The sequence below is a fragment of the Dendropsophus ebraccatus genome, chromosome 15, assembly GCF_027789765.1.
Source record: "Dendropsophus ebraccatus isolate aDenEbr1 chromosome 15, aDenEbr1.pat, whole genome shotgun sequence".
Classification (NCBI taxonomy): Eukaryota; Metazoa; Chordata; class Amphibia; order Anura; family Hylidae; genus Dendropsophus; species Dendropsophus ebraccatus.
In genome coordinates, this window is record NC_091468.1 from 18,433,831 (window position 1) to 18,459,514 (window position 25,684).

The 25,684-nt window shown below is 42.8% G+C and overlaps 1 protein-coding gene across 1 annotated transcript in view; it reads right to left on the reverse strand.

Moving 5' to 3' along the window:
- The window catches only part of LRPPRC (leucine rich pentatricopeptide repeat containing), a 124,507-nt gene that overhangs the window by 87,788 nt on the left and 11,035 nt on the right, over positions 1-25,684 (reverse strand). Inside the window, exons 6-15 of the mRNA XM_069954370.1 lie at positions 20,045-20,131; positions 18,378-18,504; positions 17,572-17,707; positions 17,013-17,167; positions 15,527-15,632; positions 15,173-15,280; positions 5,927-6,045; positions 4,723-4,816; positions 3,260-3,329; positions 114-141 (exon numbers count right to left, since the gene is read on the reverse strand). Of these exons, the coding sequence (XP_069810471.1) occupies positions 114-141; positions 3,260-3,329; positions 4,723-4,816; positions 5,927-6,045; positions 15,173-15,280; positions 15,527-15,632; positions 17,013-17,167; positions 17,572-17,707; positions 18,378-18,504; positions 20,045-20,131 (1,030 nt within the window). The remainder of the gene's footprint in view (positions 1-113; positions 142-3,259; positions 3,330-4,722; positions 4,817-5,926; positions 6,046-15,172; positions 15,281-15,526; positions 15,633-17,012; positions 17,168-17,571; positions 17,708-18,377; positions 18,505-20,044; positions 20,132-25,684) is intronic.

A 25,684-nucleotide genomic window follows, 5' to 3' on the forward strand; every position in this document is an offset into this window, starting at 1 on the left:
TATAAACAAAGATTTTAAAAAGTGTAAATGTTAAAAAAAAAAAAAAAATTCAATAAATCAGATTTACCAAGAATGAATTATAAATGTATGTAGTGGAAAAAATAAGTCCTTACCTTTGCCAACATTTCTACATCTTCACACCTGTAGGTGGCAGCAGAGGACAAGAAATGTAAATGATACAAATCCAGCAGACTAAAGTCTCTCCGGCGAGCCGGCTGCGCTGACTTTACTACACATTTACTCTGTCATTTGGTTTGTTTTAAGTGCACATAAATATGTATAATGTATTAATAGGAGTGATACAAGTAAGTGCAGTCGTCATCTGTCACACATACAAACAAATTTGCTGCCCGGACAGCGTCTCATTCAGAACGCACGGTGGTGCTCGCTTTTACCGTTCCCAAAGTAAGAGTTATAAAATTGTATTTGACTCTACAAATATACTACACAAAGTTTATATAGACATGCATCCAGATATAGCAGAGCCGGTTCTGCCCACACACAATAGTATATTTAGCACATTGCACTGTACTAAGATGCAAAAAAAATACTAAATACTAAAGATTTGCCATCAGATCCAGGACTAGAAAAAAGCATGTAAAGTAATAATGTAATCAAATATGTAATCTGCTGGAAAACTGCTTTTAGAGCAGAGTGGTGGTCTGTTAACAGTGGGAGGGAAAGAGCCGCATATCAAAAGTATTTAACTTGACGTGTCCAACAAGTATAACTACGTTAGTTGAGATGTCAGAGAGTTCATGTGTATGTGGGGGAAAGGAAGACGTTGGCCTAAATGAGCGTATATGTGTATGGGGGACTGGAAGGTATAGCCATCCTTGAGCCAAGCAGTCAAGTGTATGGGGGGGTGGAAAGAGAATCAGGAGAGAGATGTGGGCAGGGCCAAGCATTCATGTGTATGGCGGGAAAATCGGGTTATATAGCTGTCAGCAGTGTATGGGAGGCGTGGGGGGGGGGGGAATCGGTAGAAATAGAAATTGAGCCAAGCATTCATGTGTATGGAAGGTTCAGGAGAGACGGCTGTCAGCAGAGCCAAGCATTCATGTGTATGGAGGAATCGGGAGAGATGGCTGTCAGCAGAGCCAAGCATTCATGTGTATGGAGGAATCGGGAGAGATGGCTGTCAGCAGAGCCAAGCATTCATGTGTATGGCGGGGGATCGGGAAGAGATAGCCGTCAGCAGAGCAGAACATTCATGTGTATGGCGGGGGATCGGGAAGAGATAGCCGACAGCAGAGCAGAGCATTCATGTGTATGGCGGGGGATCGGGAGAGATGGCTGTCAGCAGAGCCCAGTGTCAGCCCAGTGTTTAGCCAACAGCTGTCCTAAGGCTGCCATTACACACACAGATTCATTTGAACGATTTTGCAGCCAAAGCCAGGTATGGATTTGAAAATAGGAGAAATCTCAGTCTTTCCTTTTTGACCCGTTGTTCTCGGTTTGCAGTCTGTTCCTGGCTTTGGCTTCAATAATCTGTCAGATAAATCTGTGTGTGTGTAATAGGCCTTTGCACGTATGTCCAGCTAAAAAAGTAGGAGAGTTTTCTATTGGTCACCTTGTGGCTTTACATAGACGGCAAATAACACGATGACAAACAGCTGAGCAGACATATCAGACAGGGTGGCGTCGGGGTGCCTTGATATGACAGGCGTTCACTAACGTAAAATCAAAGGTATAAATGGCCGTGATTAAAAGTTGCGGTTTCAGCTCATTTCTAAGACTCGTCCTAGTTAAAAAGAATGATAATTGTTCTCTCCCCCCTGATGAAGAGCGCGGCGTGATGTGATGTGAAGACGGCAGCATGAGAATTTACTGTAGCGGTTACAAAACTGATGGCAATCTGTCAGCGAGCGGTGAAAACGTCTCGACGGAGCCCACCCACTTTATGATAGATGTTGGCAGTTTGTCAGGGTCCTAATCACATACATCCATTCAACATCATCAGGAGCCTACTCCGGGATTAACATACAAATGAGCGCGTGCCACCGCCACAGTGTTATCTCGCCTGGAGCACTAGTTAAGTGGAGAAATAATTACAGATCAACTGGCTTGCTCTTGTGCATGTAGCAGAGCCGAGTTGGTCGTGCTAGAGCAGAGCAGAGTTTGCATGGTGGAAGTCCCTGATAACTTATCTTGGAGTTGCTTTACACAGAACTGCAGGCAAATCCTATCATGTAGCAAAAATGATTAATCCAGTGTTTTTCAATTAAGCATTCGGCCTGTTATAGCTATATATATGATATGATGTTATGGCTGCTAGCACAAGACGCAGCATGGATGGTATATCAAAGTATGGAGCCCATTACATGGGGTAAATATTAGGCTGTATAATATGGCCGTCAATCTGTTTTTTTTCCTATTCCTGGATAATTCCTTTAAATCTTTGTTCACACTATGTCATTACTTCCGCTAGTTTACATGAAAGGAATAGTGCAGAGATATTTTTCCCATCATAAACCTCAAACCTTATTATAGGTCAGTGGGGTCAGTCCAGTGCTATTGGTGTGTGATGTTATCACAAGTCTCTGTCTTATTACACATAGGGGGAGATTTATCAAACATGGGGTAAAGTGAAACTGGCTCAGTTGCCCCTAGCAACCAATCAGATTCCACCTTTCATTTTCCAAAGTGTCTGTGATGAATGAAAGGTGGAATCTGATTGGTTGCTAGGGGCAACTGAGCCAGTTTCACTTTACACCATGTTTGATAAATCTCCCCCATTGTTTCTATTGTAATGTGATGTGAAAAGAGACAATCAATCAATATGCATTTAAAGGGGTAGTCCACCAAAAAAAATTTTCTTTCATATCAACTGCTACCATGAAGTGCCAGAGATTTGTAATTTACTTCTATTAAAAAATCTCAAGCCTTCCAGTACTTATCAGCTGCTGTATGCCCAACAGGAAGTTGTATTATTTCCAGTCTGGAGAGCAGGAGAGGTTTTCTATGGGGATTTGCTCCTGCTTTGGACAGTTCCTGACATGGACAGAGGAGGCAACAGAGAGCACGGGGTCAGACAGGAAAGAAAACACCACTTCCTGCTGGACACACAGCAGCTAATAAGTACTGGAAGACTTAAGATTTTTTTAATAGAAGTGAATTACAAATCTCTGGCACTTTATGGCACCAGTTGATTTGAAAGAAATTTTTTTTTTGGTGGACTACCCCTTTAAGTATATGTTCCGATTTTTTACTCTCTCTCTAAAGCAGTTGATCATTGTGTTCAGGGTTTTTCACTTACTTTAAAAACGCAGTACCGAGAGCAACCACTAGGCTTCTGTCCACTGTAATTGGGGATGTTGAGGATGATACTGAAATGGAAAATTCCTGTTACATTTGTGACAACGGATGCATGGACGGATGGACAGACGGATAATAGATGATAGATCAGATATGAGATACAGTGATATTACTGATATTAAATAGACAGAAAAGTAGATAAATAACAACGTTTTCCATCGTATAAGACGACTTTTTAACCCTGAAAAATCTTCTTAGGAGTCGGGGTTCGTCTTATACACCAGGTATGGTCGCCCCATACGGTGGGGGAGTTCAAAAATGGCTCCATCCCCATCGTATGGGGCGACCACTACAAAAAAAAAAAAGTTAACTCACCTGGGGCCTGTTCCTGGCCTCTGCGCATCACATGATCCCCGAAGCTCAGCCGAGCGTCTCATCTGAGAAGCTCAGCTGCCGGGAGAGCTTCGGAAGAATGACAGAAGCTAAAGAAGTACCTAAAGCCTCTGTCATTCTTCTGAAGCTCACTGGCAGCCGAGCGTCTCCGAGCTTCTCCAATGAGACGCTCGGCTGCTCGGAAGAGCTTCGGGGATCCCCGGTGCAGTCAGTGTACGTCACACTGCCTGCGCTGGGAATGGGACAGGAGGCCATGAACGGGCCCCACATGAGTTAACGTTTTTTTTTTTTTACATTTTTTGCTGCAGTTAGCCCCTGCCTGACCATAGCAGGGCTGTGGTCAGGCAGGGGTTAACATTTTCCAGCATATAAAGTAAACCCCTGACAATCTTCTTGAAAGTCATGGGTTGTCTTATACTCCCAGTCGCCTTTTACAACGGAAAATACAGTAGTCAAGAAATATAAGTTCTGCAATAAGAATACACATTCTCCATTAAATCTATGCTATATATGTATGTATGTGAATATGACTCCGCATAACCCTCTCTTCTTTCAAATATCTAAAAGCATTCAGAGTAGAGGATACACATATCCGATTCCTTCTGTGGCCATATATTTTTTATTCCTCCACTGACGTATAGCCCATCCGATGGAGTTATATACTTCCTCAGCATCACAGGGCATAGATACAGATTGTCATAAAAGGGTTTGTCTGGTTTAGATAACTGGTTGGGGTATAGTCAGCTAAAGAAAGTCAATAAGCCAGAGCAGAGAGTAGCTACAAAGAGTGTCTCTCATTCTGGAGGACTCATTATGTCCATGCATTACATGACCAGACCACTTATTTCAACAGAGACCGTGCAATGCTTCACTTGTCCTCTGGAGGTGCTACAAGAAAAGTTTCTCTACTACAAAAATTGTACATAGAAATGTCCTATATATTTTTTTTAAACCTAAAAATAAACTTTTTTGTGCAGCACCATTACTGCTACAAGTGCACCTAACCCAAACTGTCCTGATGACGATAACACAATAAATTATGACCAATGCCATCCCATGCATACTACTTACAGAAGGAGTGCACACTTGTGAGGTTCCCACGAAGGAGACAATGTCTGACCGATGAGACACACACATTCTGGAGGTCCTCCATACATTCCTTATCCTGGAAGATAAAAAGGTTCCATTTTACTGTAGGGGTTAGTTACCTAATTTTCACCAACCTCGAAAAAGGAAAACCTATCAATGCAGTAGCTTATTGGCATCATGTTCTTACTATGTTCAACATAATATTTTTTATAATAGTCGCGGCACTGTTTATCTAATACAGAGCTCCAAAGCTGTTTTATGATGTTGTACAGTGTCCAGTATGCATTAAATTCCACAGCTCCCCCTAGTGGTAACCACAGGTAGTCAGCATGTGCATGTAATAAAATTAGATTTCTATGAAGATGAAGGTTAGATGAACACTGTCAGAGTTCTTTACTACCTGCAAGTAAAAGCAAGGGGTTTTAAAAAACATTAATAAGCATTAATTTGCAGGTTGCCCCCCATTTACTTAATTAAAGGGGGATCCCTATGAAGCTCATTGACTTCTCTACTTGTCAGAGCAGAAAAGCAGAAGATACAGTGGAATCCTCTGCTGCTCTGACAATCTGCGAAGAACTGGTATCTGGACATTGCTATCTTTTCTGCGTGTCATCAATCCCTTGGACTGTCCCATATGCCTTTTCCTGACTTCTACCAGCTACCCTGAGAGCTTGGCTGTACTTCTGCTTCCCATGTGGTATTGCTATCTGACATCAAAGTATTTAGACTGTTCTTTATAAAACATATGCAGGTTTTCCATGTATTTTCTATAGATGTCACAAGATCTGGGACCTCAGAGGTCACCACTTTAAAAGTAATTCCACGCAAACATACTTTTACTCTAAATGGAATAGAATGCAGAGTTTCTCACTTTATTACTTGCAAAACAACCTTCGCAACCTTCGCATTACAAAGAAGCTACAACGTTGCAGATAAAGTCTGCCGGGGACTTGTGTACATCAGCCGTCTCAGAAGGGAGGAGGGGGAAACAGAGAAAAAAGCTCAGTTTTTTGTGTCTTGAGCAGAAAGCAGCAGCTCAGAGCTGGGAGAAGGAGACTCAATAGATAACAACAAGTATGGAAGGAACTCTTAGTCTCACCATGGGCAGTGACATATGAAAAGTTATGTTTAAGTGGAATACCCCTTTAAGAAGTCCAAAATATCACGCCTTGGAGAAACACACTACCTGTAGAATGGCTTGGCCAGAGTTCGCCTCAGAGAAAATCCTTGACATACACCTAGACAAGGGATCCAGCTCAACATCAACCCCCATAGACTTCATATTTCTCATGAGCTGAATAAGACCTTGAAAAGAGTAGAAAACAGGGTTAAAGTGATTGTTCTGAAGATAGTCATAACACAATAAGTAACATTTATAACTCTCGTTTAAAAAAAATACATAAAAAAAACCTCATAACCTATCCTGAATGGGGGGGGGGGAAAACTTATACAAGATCATACTAAGATTATACTAAGACTGGCACATTTAAAGGGGAACTCTCATCAGACTATGCCACCACCCACCAGTCTTTAACTTCTGACCTGTCTGACAACAGGTCAAATTATATTTGACAAGAACGCTTTAAATATAAAAAAAAAATGACCCTAATAAAACCCTTTAATCTCCTAATTTTCCCTGACTTTAGTTTCAGGTTTTAAAAGTGTATATGTATATATAATATATATATATATATATATATATATATATATATATATATATATATACACACACACACACACACACACACATATACATACATATATATATATATATATGTATGTATATGTGTGTGTGTGTGTGTGTGTGTGTATATGTGTGTGTGTGTGTGTGTGTGTGTGTGTATATATGTGTGTGTGTGTGTGTGTATATATATATATATATATATATATATGTGTGTGTGTGTGTGTGTGTGTGTGTGTGTGTGTGTGTGTGTGTGTATGTGTGTATATATATTATATATATATGTATGTGTATGTGTATATATATAAAATTTCCTCATGTCCTCTGGGTCCGAGGAGATCAGCCAGCTATTTCTACTTTCCTCTCAACCCTCTTGACTGTAAAGGTCCTATAAGACAAAGCAATTTTTACATACTATAAATGATCGCAAACGAGATTGTTTAGCGTTAACCTGAAATCGTTCACCATATTACTCATCGTTCGTTACAATCGTTACTTACAACAATCATTTACTCCAATTGACCCCAGCAAACAATGTGGAATGAGAGTCCATTTACACAGAAAGATTATCTGACAGATTATCTGACAAAGATTTGAAGCCAAAGCCAGAAACAGACATACAGGGAACAGGTCATAAAGGAAATAGAGTATTCTGCTCTTTTCCAATCCATTCCTGGCTTTGGCTACAGATCTTTGGCAGATAATCTGTCAGATAATCTTTCTGTGTAAATGGACCCTTAAACTGAACGATTAGTGAAGGATTGCGAAATTACCGCAAACGATTAACAATGATTTTGGTGTCAGCACCAAATTAACGATGAACGATTTCTCGTAGGACGTTTGATTCTTTCCTGCATTTACAAAAAACGATCGTTTAAATTAGAATATACAGATAATTTGCCCAATAATTGTCCCGTGTAATAGGCCTTAAGACAACTGTATGCATTAAGAGTCCAGGAACACCAATCTCCAGCCATAGCTACCTAGGCTATGTTGGAGGCTCCATTTTGGTGCATCTTTTGCAGGTTCCATCAAAAAGCCAGAAAAAGTCTTTAGACGGCACTACTTTGTCTATGAGTGGTGCACGTAGCAGGAAAAGAGTTCCAGAAATACTGTAAAAGTTCAATCTCGGCACTCACCATCACTGCATTTTTCATATACATATTACAAATACAACAGGACGTTTTGGCGTAAGCCTTTTTCAGCTGAAAAAGACTAACGCCGAAACGTCCTGTTGTATTTGTGATAAATATGAAAACTTCTACAATAAAATTATGAAGCAGTGATGGTGAGTGCCGAGACTGAACTTTCACACCATCAAGAAGCCAAGCACTTTTTTTGTTCCCACACTTATTTCTGGAGTAAAATACCAGCCACTGTAAAGGAAACCCCAATGGACCCATTTACAATCAATGGAGTCCAATAGGCACCGACAGTGTCCAGTACGTAAGGGTTAGTGCTAGGAATTGTGATTAAACTATTGAGTATAGCTTCTTATGTACCTCCAGCCCACCCAAACGGGCTTGATTTCCTTAATTGTGGTAATGATCTGCCAGTATACCCATGTGACTATAGCAACCAATCACTCACCGCCTCCGCAGTCTTGTGCCGTGTACATTGGTATAGTATCACTGCAGCTAAAGTATTTAAGACAGACAAGATGCGCTAAAAATGGCACCATTGGAAGAAAATCTTAACTTTAAAAAAAAAAAAAAAAAATTTATTCAGATGGTGTCAGAAAGTTACAGACTTGAAAATTACTTCTATTTAAAAATCTGTAGTCTTCCATTACTTATCAACTGCTGCATGTCCTGCATGAAGTATTCTTTCCAGTCTGACACAGTGCTCTCTGCTGCCACCTCTGTTCAGAGCAGGAAAGGTTTTCTGTAGAAATTTGCTCCTGCTCTGGACAGTTCCTGACACAGACAGAGGTGGCAGCAGAGAGCACTAGATAGACATGGAGTCTTGCTCTCCAGTACTCAGGTAGAACTCATATTTCAATCCCATAAGGTATGTAAGTTTAATAAAAGGAGAATTATTACTCAAGTGTTTCGTAAACTGGCAACTAGAAGAGCCCAATAGACCTGATGTTTATAGAGAGGTCCTATGGCTGTATAGCGCTTAAAGGGTTTGTATGATTCCAATGTATGCCGAAAAGTAAAAAAAAATAAATGAGTGATTTCCCAGCAGCGCCACCACAGGTGAAGCAAAGTATTACACAGTGTCCTCAGAAAATCAGACTGTCCCTGTAATTTTATACACCGTTACAAAACTAGCTTCGGCTGTCCAGGCATGATGGGAATTGTAGTTTTGCAACAGCTGGAGGGCCGAAGGTTCCCCATCCCTGCTATATACATACTAGAGATACTCCTTATAGCCACTCGTTGCAATAGTAGAGCTGTCCTCTATTAGAAAGCTTCGATGGGATACACAACAAAGGCGACAACCTTTAAAACTATCATAAAAAAAAAAAAAAGGAATGATTTTTGGTGTTTGCAAACTATAAAGACTCTCAAAGGTATTAGAAAAAGTCTAGTAAAGCCTCGACAGCCCATCTCCTCAATCAGAGTTGTAAATAGACAGGTCACGTCAGGCAGCTAAAGCATTAAGTGTGCGGAGCTGGAGGGCTGGCCCGCCCGATCTATAAGATTTACAAGATTTTGCTTTCATTCCATTACGCACAGTTATCTTCCTTATGTCAAAAGTTCTACAGGTATTGACATCTCGCTAGGACAAAAGGCCTGTGCAGAAAGCTGCGGGGCTGTGCTCCCGTCATAGCATATGCTCCCGACCCCCCTCCTCCTCCTCCTTCTCCCCCCACAATCACTCGCCTTGCGGATTTGTTACTTTTTCTAAATGCAAAGTTTGAAAAGTCCCCCTGCTCTGCCCTGGAGTGCCACCTATGGAAAAGTGACACTTCCATGAATATTTTATGCAGTGCACTATGGTGCAAGTAATATGATGTGAATTCCCTTTGAGCACTTAAAAATACATGCAGGCAAGTCACACTAAATTAAAGTCGCATCAGCTGCTCAACTTTGCCTTAAACAAAACGCCTTATTTAAGTCCGAGACGTGAAAAAAAAAAAAAAAAAAAAAAAAAAAAAAAGAGAAGAGAGCTTTAATTATGGGCACTTTGGCGTCTCGCTCCGGGCACACACAATACTCGCAGTCACTTAGTTTGCGCCAAGGTGTTGAATTTTTTTTTTTCTCCAGCGTTTCTCAGAAGCGACAAATACACAGAGTCTATGGAGGATGGAAGTGTCGCGGCCTGAGAATGACAATGTATAATGATACATAGACATAGGGGTAGGGACCAAAACAGGGAGCAGATTTTTGTTTTGCATAGAGCAAATAGTTGAGCACATTTATAAGGCTATACTTTATTGTTATAACAAAACAAAAAATTGGTAACCCACATACTGTGAAAACACTGGATCTAATGGGATTAAGTAATTTTTCAATACACGTGTTTCAATAAATATAAAGTATTATATTATTATTATTGTATAAAGTATTAGTACAGATGAATGGAATGTTACAAGGCATGTTTTAGTTTTTTTGTTTTGTTGCAGATACAAACTGGTTCAGGTTTTTGTGTATGTATTTAAAAAAAAATGTTAAGCATAAAATACAGATACAATACTGAATATACTGTCTAATATGCATAGTTTGAATGTAAATGAGGCCATATTGTTATCGACTTATTTATTTTAGGCTGGGTTCACACTTGGTTTTTGGAACCCTTTTTTTATGCGTTTAATGCAAAAAACAGATGCATTTCTGTGCATCTGTTTTTCTATTGACATTTCAATTATAAAAAAAAAAACTGATCCAAGCGCATCCGTTTTTTGTAATATACACAAAAACCTGGACAAACATGTTTTTAAATACCCTAAAAAAAAACCCCACAAAAACACAAAGATGTGTTTTGATGTTTTTTTTTTTTATAATGGAAGTCAATGGAAAAACGGATCGAAATGGATGCCCAGAAATGCATTCTTTTTTTCATCCTTTTCTTGCATAAAACAGATATAGAACAAATTGAAAAAAAAAAAAAAAAAGTGTGAACACAGCCTCATTAAGGATTAAGATGACAGTTACTTGTGATTACACAGCAGCTGCTGCACATTGTAGATTTACACCTGCTCGGGGTGTCCTGGGCTCCTTTTTCCAGAAAACAAGTTTTAATCCATGGTACCAACGGAATGACAGTGTTGCCTCTCCCGGCCTCAGTCCGGCACTCATTTTATATGGATGAGCGCCACCCCTCGCACAATGTCACAAGGTGGATTACAGCGCCAGACTGAGGCAGGGAGAAGGGACTCCCTTAGTCGCAGGCACTGTCCTCCCGGTTGCACCAAGGCCTTTGTAAAATGTGCAAAAACGTGATGAAAAACACCCCCAAAAATGTTCTATAACACTAAAAAGTTCCATAAAAAGTTACAAAAAGCAAATCACGTTGCCCAATTCCTATATGAAATACAATGCTATACATTCGCCTACTAGGTGACTCGATAAAAGGGAGAGGCCGAAACGAATGCCAAGCCAGGGGCCACGTCTGGACTATATGCTCAGTGTTTGCTACAGGTATATGCTACTACTGCTGCACCAGATATATGTACTGTAGTTATGTCACTTATAAATGACCTATAAACCAATAGCCAGCTATTGATTTCATGCTCCAGTCTGGGTGCCCCCCACCCACCACCTCCTTATATCAGTTGTGGTTTGTCCACTTTTCCATGTACTGTTTCATTCACTTTTATAACTATTTTTTATCAATAAAGTAACATTACGAGTTCATAACTTAAGTGGTGCTATAGTGGTATTCTATATGTGGGTGCTTGTTATATATTTGATTTTTTTAAGTTAAGATGCATTTGTTGGCCTGTGGAGGCCACACCCATCCCGCTAAGCCCTGCCCACTTTGTGTGAAAGTATTCCATACTTTATTTCATTTTTAAATACAGAAATACAGGTCTTTCCCACTATGCAGCAACTCTTGACAAAGTACTATGGCTTTCTAGATACAGGAGAACTATGACTGTACAAGAAATACACAGCAAAATTTTTAAAACATTTTATAAAATTCACAGGGATATGTCAAAAGTTTTGATCAGAAGAAAAAGCCAAGAGAAAAACCATTTTACTCCCTGTCTGACTTGGATCTCCATTTAGAAAGCTCCATTATAAGTCTATGGGGCTGTCTGGATGGGGACGAATGACAGTGGGGAAGAGCGCTGCTCTCTACTGGTTTTCCCAATGTGTAAGTAGCAGATTTTTTTTTCTTGTTTCTTTATTTTTTCTCTTAAAATTTTTGCATTTAAAATAATTACATCTCAAAAGCAAAGTGTACAAGAGTTTTTAGATTTCCTAGATATTTAAGAAATATAATATTTAAGGTAAACCAACAGATAAACTATGCAACAAAGGAGGAAGAGAAAAAACAAAGCTCCGCCCACACTGCTCCAAAGAGTCTTAACAGACGCAGGATTACACTACAAAAGGCACAGGGACGGCACGGAGGATGAAGGTAAGAGACACACCTTCACCCTCAGCGCCCTGTGCGCAATAACATATCTAATCTGATGATAGTTCCCCTTTAAAGTTTCTAACATAATAAAAACATCCAATATGTAATGTAGATCCTTAACACGAGAACATTCAGTAGCAATTACAAAAACAGACTGAGATGCAACATAAAGTATAGACAGTACAATAGTTACACACGCTACATAAACTTTAGGCGAATTCCACTATACTTCTTTTGATATTTTCCAGAGAACAATTGAAACTAAGTAGTGATCCCCCCCCAAGTACTAAGGGGTAGTGCGGCGGTAAACAACTATTCACATCCATTACAAAGTTGTATAACTTTGTAATGTGTGTTATTCTGTGAATAATTTCTTAGCGTATAAGACGATCCGTGACCGCTGTGATCCATTCCCGGCAGCCACGAATCTCCTGTCCTGTTCCCGGCGCAGGCAGTGTGACGTATTATGCCTGTGCTTGAGGTCCCCGAACTTCTCCCGAGCAGCCAAGCGTCTGATCGGAGAAGCTCCGCTGCCGGGAGAGCATCTCTGATGAGACGCTCAGCTGCCCGAAAGAGCTTCGGGTCACAGGTGAGTAGAATTTTTTTTTTTTGTTATAGTGGTCGACCCATACGGTGGGGATGCAGCCATTTTTTAGCTCCCCCACCGTATGGGGTAACCATACCTGGCGTATAAGACGACCCCCGACTTCTAAGAAAATTTTTCAGGATTAAAAAGCAGTCTTATACGCTGGAAAGTATGGTATATAATTGTAGCTTCCTGCAGCCAGAACTAGAAAAGAAGTTAATCGCATACAGTTTTAATACATGATTCAATGTATACACAGTCTGCAGTAAGTTCTCAAGCTCCCCCTAGTGGCGGCTTCAGGCAGAGAGAATTTTATTGTATCAGAAAAAAAGACAGGAAATTCTGTGCTAATCAATTATCATCAATAGGTTTTGAAACTCTACTTAGAACAAAAGAACAAAACCAAGTTCAAGGGTGGACATTCTTCTTTAAGACCTGTTAACTTTCAAGGGATAACTTTCTAGCAAGTAGCTTTCAGAACACATTGCGCGATTTACAGCCGTGGACAATTAGGGAATATTTGCTTCCAACTTCCAATGTATATTTTAGCTTAAATTGCACCAAGACTAAATAGGCTAAAAGCATTTCTTTTTATTCCTTTTTTTGTGCATTTTGTTTGTCACCTGGTGTCACGCGAACGATTCCGCATTTCAATCTGCGGTACATTATACAGCGTGATAAGATGGAAAAATACTTTTTTTTTGTTTCCCCAAGGGTAAACTACTTCTGTTAAAAGCATCTTTTTTTATGAGATTACACTTCGTGAAATAACCGCTAATACAAGTCTAAGAATTAATATACCGTACTCTGGATCGGGGAAGAAGGGGGGGGGGCATATTTGTTTTAATTTGGCCCCGTTTTAATGGTGTCCCATGTGTAACAAAAGGAAAGTGTTGTAAACGCTTAGGACCACTTAAGGTTCCATAAAAGATTTTTTTTCTTCTTTTTATATATTTCAAGTCACGCAGGTCAGTCGCACATTTGGTAGAAAACGTCTGCCAGATGTCTAGATTGCTACACTCAACACTTCTATCGTACTTTTATAATAGGTAAATTGACAATTTAGCAGAATTCTTTCTTTTAGGGTTTGGACTTGTCTGAAACTAAGATTTGCTTGCCTGTCTGCAAGTAATGAATAAATCTACCTCCTTTTATGGTGGATATAACCTAGACCCGGCAGACCCACATTGAACAGAACTTTAAATTCTAAGTCCCCATAACATTTAGAAAATAAGCCATTAAATTCTTTACAAACTTTGTTATCTCCGACAAGTTGCTATGTGCACTATCCACTATCTATTAAAAGAGATGTGTAGTTCTTCAACTTTCTATTTTTCACTTTTCCAAAGCTGTTTATATTGGGTTTTTGAGTTTATAGCTCCTAAGCAGGCCTGAGTTTCCATGGTTACAGACTACAAAGACACCTTGCGTAGTCTGATCCCACAGTCATGCACTACTTTAAAGGGGTTGGCAACTTTATTGGTTAAATTGTTCAGCATACAGTATTAGTAATTACTCAATACTTACAGACAGCAGCTCCCCGTGTACCTCATGGAGCTAAAATAAGACTCCCCTCCTCCAGGCTGCAATGAAACACCTCCTCTCCTGGTAGGGGAGTTGTAGGGCGCAGGTCCAAGGAAGATCAGTGTCAGGAGATAAAAATATTTATTAAAATTCCCATAAAAATAGCTAAAAAGCGACACGGAATTTTAATAAATATTTTTACCTCCTGACACTGATCTTCCTTGGACCTGCGCCCTACAACTCCCCTACCAGGAGAGGAGGTGTTTTATTGCAATTTGTATGGTCCTGTTTGTGGATCCACTGGGGGAGAGGCTGCGGTTCTATTACAAGCCATTCTGAGTGTTGTGCCTCCCTTCGCACAACCTCTACAGGTGAGAGCTTCTATATTGTGCTCCCACCTATTTTGCCGTCTGATCTGTGCTATGGAGCGCTGTTCTATTTCTTTGTTTTCTCCTCCAGGCTGGGCTGTCATGGAGAAGCATGTGACCATGCCCCGCCCACCCAGTGTCCACCACTGAGCCTGTATATGCCTATGAAGGACACTGGGGGCGGAGCATGGTCACATGCTTCTCCATGTCAGCCATGTTATGGACAGACTCACCACAAAGCAGGACAGTACAGCCTGGAGGAGAGTCTGATTTTAGATCTATGTGGTACACAGGGAGCTGCTGTCAGTACAGCGAATACACTTACTAATACTGTACACTGAACAATTTATAATCCCTTTAACGGATTATCCACTGTAAGAATAACATTCCTGCTTTCTTCCAGAAATAGCACCTCTCCTGTCATCAGTTGGAGTGCGGGTTTTGCAGCTCCAATACAATGACATGAGTGGAACTGAATTGTAATACCACACACAACCCGAGGACAGGGGTGGCGCTGTTTTTGCAAGAGAGAGTAGCTGTATTTGTCCTTCCATGCCATTTGTTCCCCGGTCATTGTATGGCAGAAGTCACAGTGTAGCCAGATTGTAATGGATCCAGCTTACTTCGTGCCATATTATTGCTGGTCATAACAAACACTTAGTAACTGTATTGCAAGTATATAACAAATAAGGCGTAAGAATAGTAATATACAATAAAGTAAATGGGACAAGTGCAAACCTTGTATGTCATTCCTGCCGCACATCTGATTAAGTGCAGGACGGAAGTAGCGAGGTCGAAGGAGTATCCCTTCATCTTTCACAGTCTTCATGAGCTCCATGGACAAGTCTAAAACAAAGGAGACCCAGGGGAAAAAGGTTAGGACTCCTATATCACCATCATAATATAAGATATTCAAAGGAAGCACGAAACGCAAAGCGCAAAAAATAGTCATTACAACACAAGCTACTTTCTAGTGTCTTAGTTCTAAAAAAAAAAAAAAATTATGTAACATTCATATTTTTTAATTAGACTTCATATGGTGCTTTATCTGTATAAATGATGGAGAAGCAGCCATAAGGCCATAGGAAGTACCTGAGTTAGGATTTCTCAGCGCACACTGTAACAAGAACTCCTTGGGCTGGTTGTGCATTTGTGCTGCCTGTAACTGGTCGGCACACTTCATCAGAGCACTGACAGGCTATAGGGAGCAAGAAGGAAAATCCCAAAGTGAAACATAAAAAAAGATTTAGAGCAAAAGGATGCAAGAGAGAAAAGAGGTGCAAGAATTAAAGAAGAGGGCACAGAAAAGAGAAAGAGCTGAAAAAAGATCCATATAGTCAGAGCTATAGGACACAAAGGCGTGTGCAGGAGAGAGAAAGCAAAGACAAGAGAAAAAAAAAAAGGTCATGGATGAAAAAGAGCACAGAAGATAGATAATATAGTCAGAGCGAAAGAATGAAAAGAAACATGAATCGGAGACAAAAAAAGGGCAAAAAAGAGAAAGAGCAGAAGAGAAAAAGTGAAGTCACAGACCGAAAGGACGAGGTGGAGCGTGGACAAGAGAAAGAAAAATGGCACACAAGATAGAGGGAAAGGGCGTGGGAGAGCAGAAAGAAAAGAAATACAGACACAACACAAAAAAATTAAATTAAAAAAAAGGAAAAGAAAGAGCAAAGGAGCAAAAGTGCAAAAACTCATAAGAGTGTAAAAGTGTGCAAGACAGCTGGTGCATATGAGCAACAAAGAGCACTAAGAAAGAAATGGTAAAAAAAGTGAAAGCAAAAAATGGAAAAGGTGTTAGAAAAAGGAGAGGGGTCATGCAAAATATAGAGAGAGCAAAAGAAAGTGCAAGTGTAAAATAAATCAAGAGCAGAAAAAACGAATAATCACGGAGGAAAAGGACAATAAAGAGCACAAACAAAAGACAAAGCAAAATGATGCGAGAGGAGGTAGGGGAGAAAAGTGCAGAAGAAAAAAGTGCAAAAAAAAAGGCACAAAAGAGCAAGACTGCAAAGTGAAAGAGTGCAGGTAAGTGTATGCGAGAGCACAGAACAACAAAAAGCGCACTAGCAAAAAAGAGTGACAGGCAGCATGTGAGTAAAAGAGATGGAAAAAGGGTAAGAGCAAGAGAAGAGACATGCAAGGAAGAAAGAGGAAAAGAGACAGCACAACAGAGATTCTGTCATTTACTTCATTCATGCTTATTTCTTTTGTGCTATGTTTTATTAACCCCTTAACTCATGTACTGTGCAAAGAAAAATATGACATACTACCAAACAATAATAATACTAAAAAATAATAATGATAAAAAGTAAAGTGTGAAAAAAAGAGGCACAGATGTAAGATCTTAGCAACACAGATAATTTATTAAAAAAAATTTTTTTACATTATTCAGGAAAGGCAGGCCCCATCCTGTTACTTTGGGAGAGGTAAAGTTTTATCCCATCACTAATGCCCTGCCTGTAAACCAGAGATGGGGAGTCTTCTGCTTTAGCTGCCCAGGCATGATGAGAACTATAGCTTTGCAACAGTTGGAGGGCCGAAGACTCCCCAACCCTGCTGTAAACACACAACCTACCATCTTTAAATTAACACAGTGGCGGAGGAAGAAATCTCCAGGTTGAATTTCCGTACTCCCATCTGCGGGTTTCCATGCATTCAGCTGTTTTGCAACCTCTAGCGCTGCGTCCTCATAGCCTTGTGTCAGTAACGCCAAGCAGAGATTTATGATATCTACACAGAAACAGATACATGCACCAGTGTATAGATTACACAGGATCAGACCATATACAATAGGTGATGCTCAAGGCTCAGCCTCCCCCTCCCACCTGGCACAATGACCTCTGCACAGGTCACAGAACATGCCTAGAAAACTCCCCCATAGAGGTCAATGAGTCAACTCCAAACCACTGCATCCTATAATTATTGTTGTAAGGAATATCTGTAAATGCTGGTATAAGAAGCTCAGACAGTGAGGCTCCCTTATAGTGTACAAAAGAATAAACTCAAAAAATTTAGAGACCGATTAAAGCAAAAAAACAAACAAAAAAAACCCAACATGTATCCTTATTAGTGTCTACTAAAAGAAAATTAAAAAAAGGAGGCAAGAAATTCACAATGAGTATTGTGACAATTACCTTGTGAAAACGTTGCGCAGTTCGGCATGTGTTCAAGCACGTCATGAACATACTGAGAGTACCCGGACTTCGCCAGTGACAATACAACCGAAGTCAAGTGTTTCTGGGGAATATTTATTTGACTGTCGTTCAAAATCTGCCAAAAGAAGAGCAGAAAGTATGTAGTAAATTCCAAGATAGGATACAGTTTAAAATCAGAAAGGCAAGATGGCAGCTGATCAGAGGTCACATGACCCTGCTACATTAATGAAATGCACTAATACAGCAGAGCTGGGATGAAACAGATGACATAGCAGGAATAGCTCTGGTGAGAGTGCACATTATATGTAAAAAAATAAAGATCCGGTACATTCGCTTTAAGTCTTGCCCATGGATAAAATGGCGCCGGCGTGGGGAAGCCGGTGCCACAGTCTTTTTTTTTTTTTTTTTTTAACTGCAGCGCGGTTCCCATGTACGGCGCCTTTCTATTCACGGCCACCGGGCCGGGGTGAAGCACTGGAGGCAGGCCGGCCCGTCCCTCTATTACACGTCTCCATTAGAATGGGTTTCCTCCCACTGAGGATGGGCCGACCAGAGCTCAACCCCGGGGCCGATGCCTGTGAATAGAACAGAGCCGTACACGGAAACCGGAACGTGGTTCAAAAAACGGACCGCGGCACCATTCTATCTATAGGCAATACTTAAAGCGAATGTACCTGTACTCTAATTATCCATGGAGGTGAGATCACTGGGACCCTATTTCTTTGCAGCTGTCCCATCATATCAACAGTGTACTTAGAAACAAAAAGTATAAAGAAAGTCAGTACCTGTCTGATATTTTCAACATCTCCCCTCTCAGCATACGCGTTTAGCAGTGCAACATGTGTGCTCCACCGTGGCTCTATCCCGGCACTCTGCATAATAGACAGGACGTTCTTGGCACTATCCATGTCACTGCAATGGAACAGATTGTTATACGGACCATTACATTATGCCTTTTTACAAAAATCTACTTTGAACTGCATTTAAGACTATCACAGTCAACAGTTGCGTTCACGATTCTTAAATCATCCGGGATTCCAGTTTGATGGGTGATGATAAATTTGTTGACTGTTTGTAACAATGACCAGCAGAAGTGTGATTGCAGCTCTTGGTATAGCAGACTGAAAATCAGAATTACTACAAGATAAATACTGCACTGTCTATGCAAAGGTATCCAACCTTTTAGGGAGAACACGGTTATATTAAAGGAGTTGTCCCACTATTAGAAGTTATCCCCTATATCAGTGTTTCTCAACTCAAGTCCTCCAGACCCACCCAACAGGTCATGTCACTTTCTGGATAACATGGTGATGTCACTTCCTGGATAACATGGTGATGTCACGACTAGACTCCCAGAGCTGTGCGGGCTGTGGCTGCTGGAGAGGATGATGGCAGAGGGATGCTCAGTGTCCCTCCAGTGCCCTGTGTCCCCTTGCCATCATCCTCTTCAGCAGCCACAGCCCGCTGAATCTGGAAGGTGACAAGTGAGCGAATGAAAATCTGCAGCAAGAATGCAGGGCCATAGACTGTAATGGTACTTGCAGCATGAAATCCGTTGCAGAATTGCTATGTGTGAATGCACCCTGAGGCAAAAATTATAATTCAACCTGGTGATTTGCGGTTATTTGTACTGTTCCAATTTATTCTGCAGACCTTTACACAAGGTGTCCTTCATCTATGACGCCAGACCACAGTTTCCTATCCTAAACACGCACACAAGGAGACCACAATTTTTTTTTCCCCAGACAGTAAGGCCTCGTGCACCTACTGCAGATCTATAACATTGGGACCACAAGCATCTGATTTATACCAAGGTGTGATCATGTTTGTATGGAATCTGTGAGGAAAAGACATGGTGGTGTAATTTACCACTAATCTATTAGACTAAGGGTAGTATTACACAAGCCGATGGGGCCCGATAACTGTAAACGAGCGCCGATCATTTACAGTTACCGATGTCCTTGCAGCCCTTGTTTAAACTGTATACATCACCTGTCCAGGCTGCAGGGCTCCTCTTGCGCTCTGCTTCTCACCGGGTCCCACGCGCTCCAGCTTCAGAGCAGCCTGTGATTAGCTGAGCTGAGACAGGCCGCTCTTAAGCTGGAGCGCGCAGGACCCGGTGAGAAGCAGAGTGCAGGAGGAGCCCTGCAGGATGGATAGGTAATGTATTCTTCCTTGCATACCGACATTTGCCGGCCATGTACAGCTATTACACGTAGCGATGCGTGGTCGGAGCCCCGACAATTATATGCCCAAACCTATATCAACGATCAGCCGATGACAACGATCATCGGCTGATCGTTGTGTTTATTACACGGAACGATAAGCAGCCAGATTATAGTACCCTAAGGGCCCTCACACCACACACATTATGGCCACAGATAGCAGTCACAGTGAGAAATGTTGGTTTTGAATAGATATCTATAAGTCACAAGTAATTTATACAACTCACCCGGCTCTGGCGTGTCCTTTGATGAGTGAATTGAACACATCTTCTGTGATGGGAAAATTTTTACTCTTCATAAATCCCAAAATTTTGCTTTTAAAAGGAAAAAAAAAAAAGAAGAAAAGAATGAAACAGGATGAAAACCCTATTGGAATTGTGATTAAATGAGAAGGCACAGCTAATTCCCCAAACTCTGGTTTGAAGTAAAATAAATGAATTAAACAAAAAAAATCTTTAAAAGTAAAACCAAGACATTCCAGGCTTATTTATAGGATGCTATGTGTATGTCTACTAAATGTGGTTCCAATCTGTATCTCAAACATACTGCTCCAATCTGGCCTGTTTGTGGTGGCCAGGATCACATAATCGGACGTAGTGGTGGTTAGTATACCTGTTTGATATGTTCCCTGCAGCCCCAGCAACCAGTGGCGCCGCAATGATGAGGCGACCTGAGTCGTCTGCCTCAGGCGGCGCCACCAGCTGTTAACATGGGGGCGGCATTCAGTGGCGTAGCCGCGACCGGGCCGCTACTGTACTGCCACTGTACTGCTCCCATCCCGCTCCTTCTTGTGACCGCAAGCAATGTTTTGCCTGCGATCACAAGAGGAGGCTGGGACGGCCCCCGGCTGACTTGCGGGGCTGGGAGCATCTTGAGGGCAAAAAAACAGGTCCCGCGAAGCTCCGCCCCTCCGCTGGAAGCCCCACCCCCAGCCGCGGTAAGCCCGCCAGCGCGCGTGACAAGAAGACTAGAGGAACCATTCAGGTGAGTAAAGATTTTTTTGTTTTAAAGGGCATGATGAGGGGTATGGTGGTGGAACAAGAGGATGATGGGGGGTATAGTGGTATGATGAAGGAACAAGAGGAGGATGGGGGGTGTAGTGGTATGATGAAGGAACAAGAGGATGATGAGGGGTGTAGTGGTATAATGATGATGGAACAAGAGGATGATGGGGATGTAGTGGTATGATGATGATGATGATGATGATGGAACAAGAGGATGATGGGGGGTGTAGTGGTATGGTGGTGGAACAAGAGGATGATGGGGGTGTAGTGGTATGGTGGTGGGACAAGAGGATGATGGGGGGGTGTAGTGGTATGATGATGATGATGATGGAACAAGAGGATGATGGGGGGTGTAGTGGTATGGTGGTGGAACAAGAGGATGATGGGGGTGTAGTGGTATGGTGGTGGGACAAGAGGATGATGGGGGGTGGAGTGGTATGATGATGATGATGGAACAAGAGGATGATGGGGGGTGTAGTGGTATGGTGGTGGAACAAGAGGATGATGGGGGTGTAGTGGTATGGTGGTGGGACAAGAGGATGATGGGGGTGTAGTGGTATGGTGGTGGAACAAGAGGATGATGGGGGTGTAGTGGTATGGTGGTGGAACAAGAGGATGATGGGGGGTGTAGTGGTATGGTGGTGGAACAAGAGGATGATGGGGGGTGTAGTGGTATGATGATGGAACAAGATGATGATGGGGGTGTAGTGGTATGATGATGGAACAAGAGGATGATGGGGGGTGTAGTGGTATGGTGGTGGAACAAGAGGATGATGGGGGGTGTAGTGGTATGATGATGGAACAAGAGGATGATGAGGGGTGTAGTGGTATGGTGGTGGAACAAGAGGATGATGGGGGCGTAGTGGTATGGTGGTGGAACAAGAGGATGATGGGGGTGTAGTGGTATGGTGGTGGAACAAGAGGATAATGGGGGGTGTAGTGGTATGGTGGTGGAACAAGAGGATGATGGGGGGTGTAGTGGTATGATGATGGAACAAGATGATGATGGGGGTGTAGTGGTATGATGATGGAACAAGATGATGATGGGGGTGTAGTGGTATGATGATGGAACAAGAGGATGATGGGGGGTGTAGTGGTATGGTGGTGGAACAAGAGGATGATGGGGGGTGTAGTGGTATGGTGGTGGAACAAGAGGATGATGGGGGGTGTAGTGGTATGATGATGGAACAAGAGGATGATGGGGGTGTAGTGGTATGGTGGTGGAACAAGAGGATGATGGGGGGTGTAGTGGTATGATGATGGAACAAGAGGATGATGGGGGTGTAGTGGTATGATGATGGAACAAGAGGATGATGGGGGTGTAGTGGTATGATGGTGGAACAAGAGGATGATGGGGGGTGTAGTGGTATGATGATGATGGAACAAGAGGATGATGGGGGGTGTAGTGGTATGATGATGAGGGGTGTAGTGGTATGATGGTGGAACAAGAGGATGATGGGGGGTGTAGTGGTATGATGATGATGGAACAAGAGGATGATGGGGGGTGTAGTGGTATGATGATGATGGAACAAGAGGATGATGGGGGTGTAGTGGTATGATGATAATGGAACAAGAGGATGATGGGGGGCTGTAGTGGTATGATGATGAGGGGTGTAGTGGTATGATGATGATGGAACAAGAGGATGATGAGGGGTGTAGTGGTATGATGATGATGGAACAAGAGGATGATGGGGGGTGTAGTGGTATGATGATGATGGAACAAGAGGATGATGGGGGGTGTAGTGGTATGATGATGAGGGGTGTAGTGGTATGATGGTGGAACAAGAGGATGATGGGGGGTGTAGTGGTATGATGATGATGGAACAAGAGGATGATGGGGGGTGTAGTGGTATGATGATGATGGAACAAGAGGATGATGGGGGTGTAGTGGTATGATGATAATGGAACAAGAGGATGATGGGGGGCTGTAGTGGTATGATGATGAGGGGTGTAGTGGTATGATGATGATGGAACAAGAGGATGATGAGGGGTGTAGTGGTATGATGATGATGGAACAAGAGGATGATGGGGGTGTAGTGGTATGATGATGATGGAACAAGAGGATGATGGGGTGTAGTGGTATGATGATGATGGAACAAGAGTATGATGGGGGGGTGTAGTGGTATGATGATGATGGAACAAGAGTATGATGGGGGGGTGTAGTGGTATGATGATGATGGAACAAGAGGATGATGGGGGTGTAGTGGTATGATGATGGAACATGAGGATGATGAGGGGTGTAGTGGTATGATGATGATGGAACAAGAGTATGATGGGGGGGTGTAGTGGTATGATGATGATGGAACAAGAGGATGATGGGGGTGTAGTGGTATGATGATGGAACATGAGGATGATGGGGGGGTGTAGTGGTATGATGATGATGATGGAACAAGAGGATGATGGGGGGTGTAGTGGTATGATGATGATGGAACAAGAGGATGATGGGGGGTGTAGTGGTATGATGATGGAACAAGAGGATGATGGGGGGTGTAGTGGTATGATGATGGAACAAGAGGATGATGGGGGGTGTAGTGGTATGATGATGAGGGGTGTAGTGGTATGATGATGGAACAAGAGGATGATGGGGGGTGTAGTGGTATGATGGAACAAGAGGATGATGGGGGTGTAGTGGTATGATGATGATGATGATGGAACAAGAGGATGATGGGGGTGTAGTGGTATGATGATGAGGGTGTAGTGGTATGATGATTAAGGAACAAGAGGATGATGGGGGGTGTAGTGGTATGATGATGAGGGTGTAGTGGTATGATGATTAAGGAACAAGAGGATGATGAAGGGTGTAGTGGTATGATTATGAAAGGACAGGAGGATGAAGGGGTAGTAGTATGATGATGGAGGGGCAGGAGGATGAAAGGGGTAGTAGTATGGTGATAAAGGGGCAGGAGGAGGGGACAACATGGGGGGCATCTGTAAGGGGGATAAAATGGGGGGCCATCTATATGGAGGATAACATGGGGGGCATCTATAAGAGGGACAACACAGGGGGCCATCTATAAGGGGGAAACATTGGGGGCCATCTATAAAGTGGACTACATGGGGGGTGTATACAATAGGGCATGCACAGAGGGGGGCATGTACTTTAAGGGGGGTCACATAGTGTCAGGGCTACCTACTAAATGAGGGTGTAAAGGGGACAGTACAGATGTGCAGTTTTTAGAGAGATGATGGTGTCAGTGTGAGGAGCCTAATATGTCTGTCTGGCAGATTCTGTGGATTCGTGGCCCAGAGAAGTTCTCAAAATCGCCAACAGATGGAGAAGATGAAAAGGGAAGAACTCCGATCAGAGAAGCTGTCCCCTGTGAGTCACTTGATATAACTGCACTGTAATGTATATGGTGTATAGATCCTGTGTACAGTGCGTCCACCTCTATATGACTGTATGAAGTGATATTGGTCTATGTACAGAGGATTATATTCAGTAGCAGCGGTGGTGTTAGTCACTATGAGGTGGTATTATTTGTTACTTGTTATCTGGTACTGTGTTTTATTGGATTTAGTATACTGGATTTGGTCAGTAACAATATGGTGGTGATGGTTGTGGTGTGGCGGTAATATTTCCCCTTGTGTACTGGTAATATTGGCAATATTGGTCTCAGTAAACAGGATTTGTTTAGTAACAGTATGGCGGTGATAATATTTCCTGTATACTGGTATTATTGGTAATATCAGTCTTGAGAGAGATATATATATATATATATATATATATATATATATATATTATACCAATAGCATCGAGAAAGGGGGGGCCCAAGTTGACCTCTTGCACCAGGGCCCAAGAGACATTAGCTACGCCCCTAGGGGCGGCATTCAGTGGCAGATTATAATATGAGCGGTTCGGGCGGCCGCCCACATTATAATTCGCCACTGATTGTACCATGTACCAGAGACCCCCGCGCCCGGACAGCATCTGTAATTAGATGCTGGGAGCGGGGGAGACTGTATTCATAAGCGCCGCGGTGTAATGAATCAGCCACGCGGTGCTGTTACTACAGCGCGGCGCTTATGAATACAGTCTCCCCCGCTCCCAGCATCTAATTACAGATGCTGTCCGGGCTCGGGGGTCTCCGGTACCGGCATTCCACGGAACGTGGGAATGCAGCCTTTAGTCCCCCGGCTGATGTGTGGCTGCCGGAGGTGTCCCATCCTGTCTCCGGCAGCGCGCGCATCAGAGAGCTCCCTGTGCACTGGAAGTCACAGCCACAGGCGCACGGGGAGCTCTCTGATGCGCGCGCTGCCGGGGACAGGACGGGACACCGCGGGCAGCCGCACATCAGCCGGGACCAGACCAGAGAGGCTCGACGGGGGAACGGATGGCAGGTGAGTTGTGTGCTGTTTTTTGTTTTTGTTTTATCTGCTGTGCAGGGGGGGGGGGACCATATATAAGGGAGAGGGGCACTATCTATAAGGGAGAGGGAAGAGGGGGACCATATATAAGGGAGAGGGAAGAGGGGGACCATCTATAAGGGAGAGGGAAGAGGGGGACCATCTATAAGGGAGAGGGAAGAGGGGGACCATCTATAAGGGGGGGGGAGAGGGGGACCATCTATAAGGGAGGGGGGGGGGAAGAGGGGGACCATCTATAAGGGAGGGGAAAGAGGGAGACCATCTATAAGGGAGGGGGAGAGGGGGGACCATCTATAAGGGGGGAAGAGGGGGACCATCTATAAGGGGGGGGGGGAGAGGGGAGGGGGACCATCTATTTTCGGGAGGGGGGGAAGAGGGGGACCATCTATAAGGGAGGGGAAAGAGGGGGACCATCTATAAGGGAGGGGGAGAGGGGGACCATCTATAAGGGAGAGGGGACCATCTATAAGGGGGGGAAGAGGGGGTCCATCTATAAGG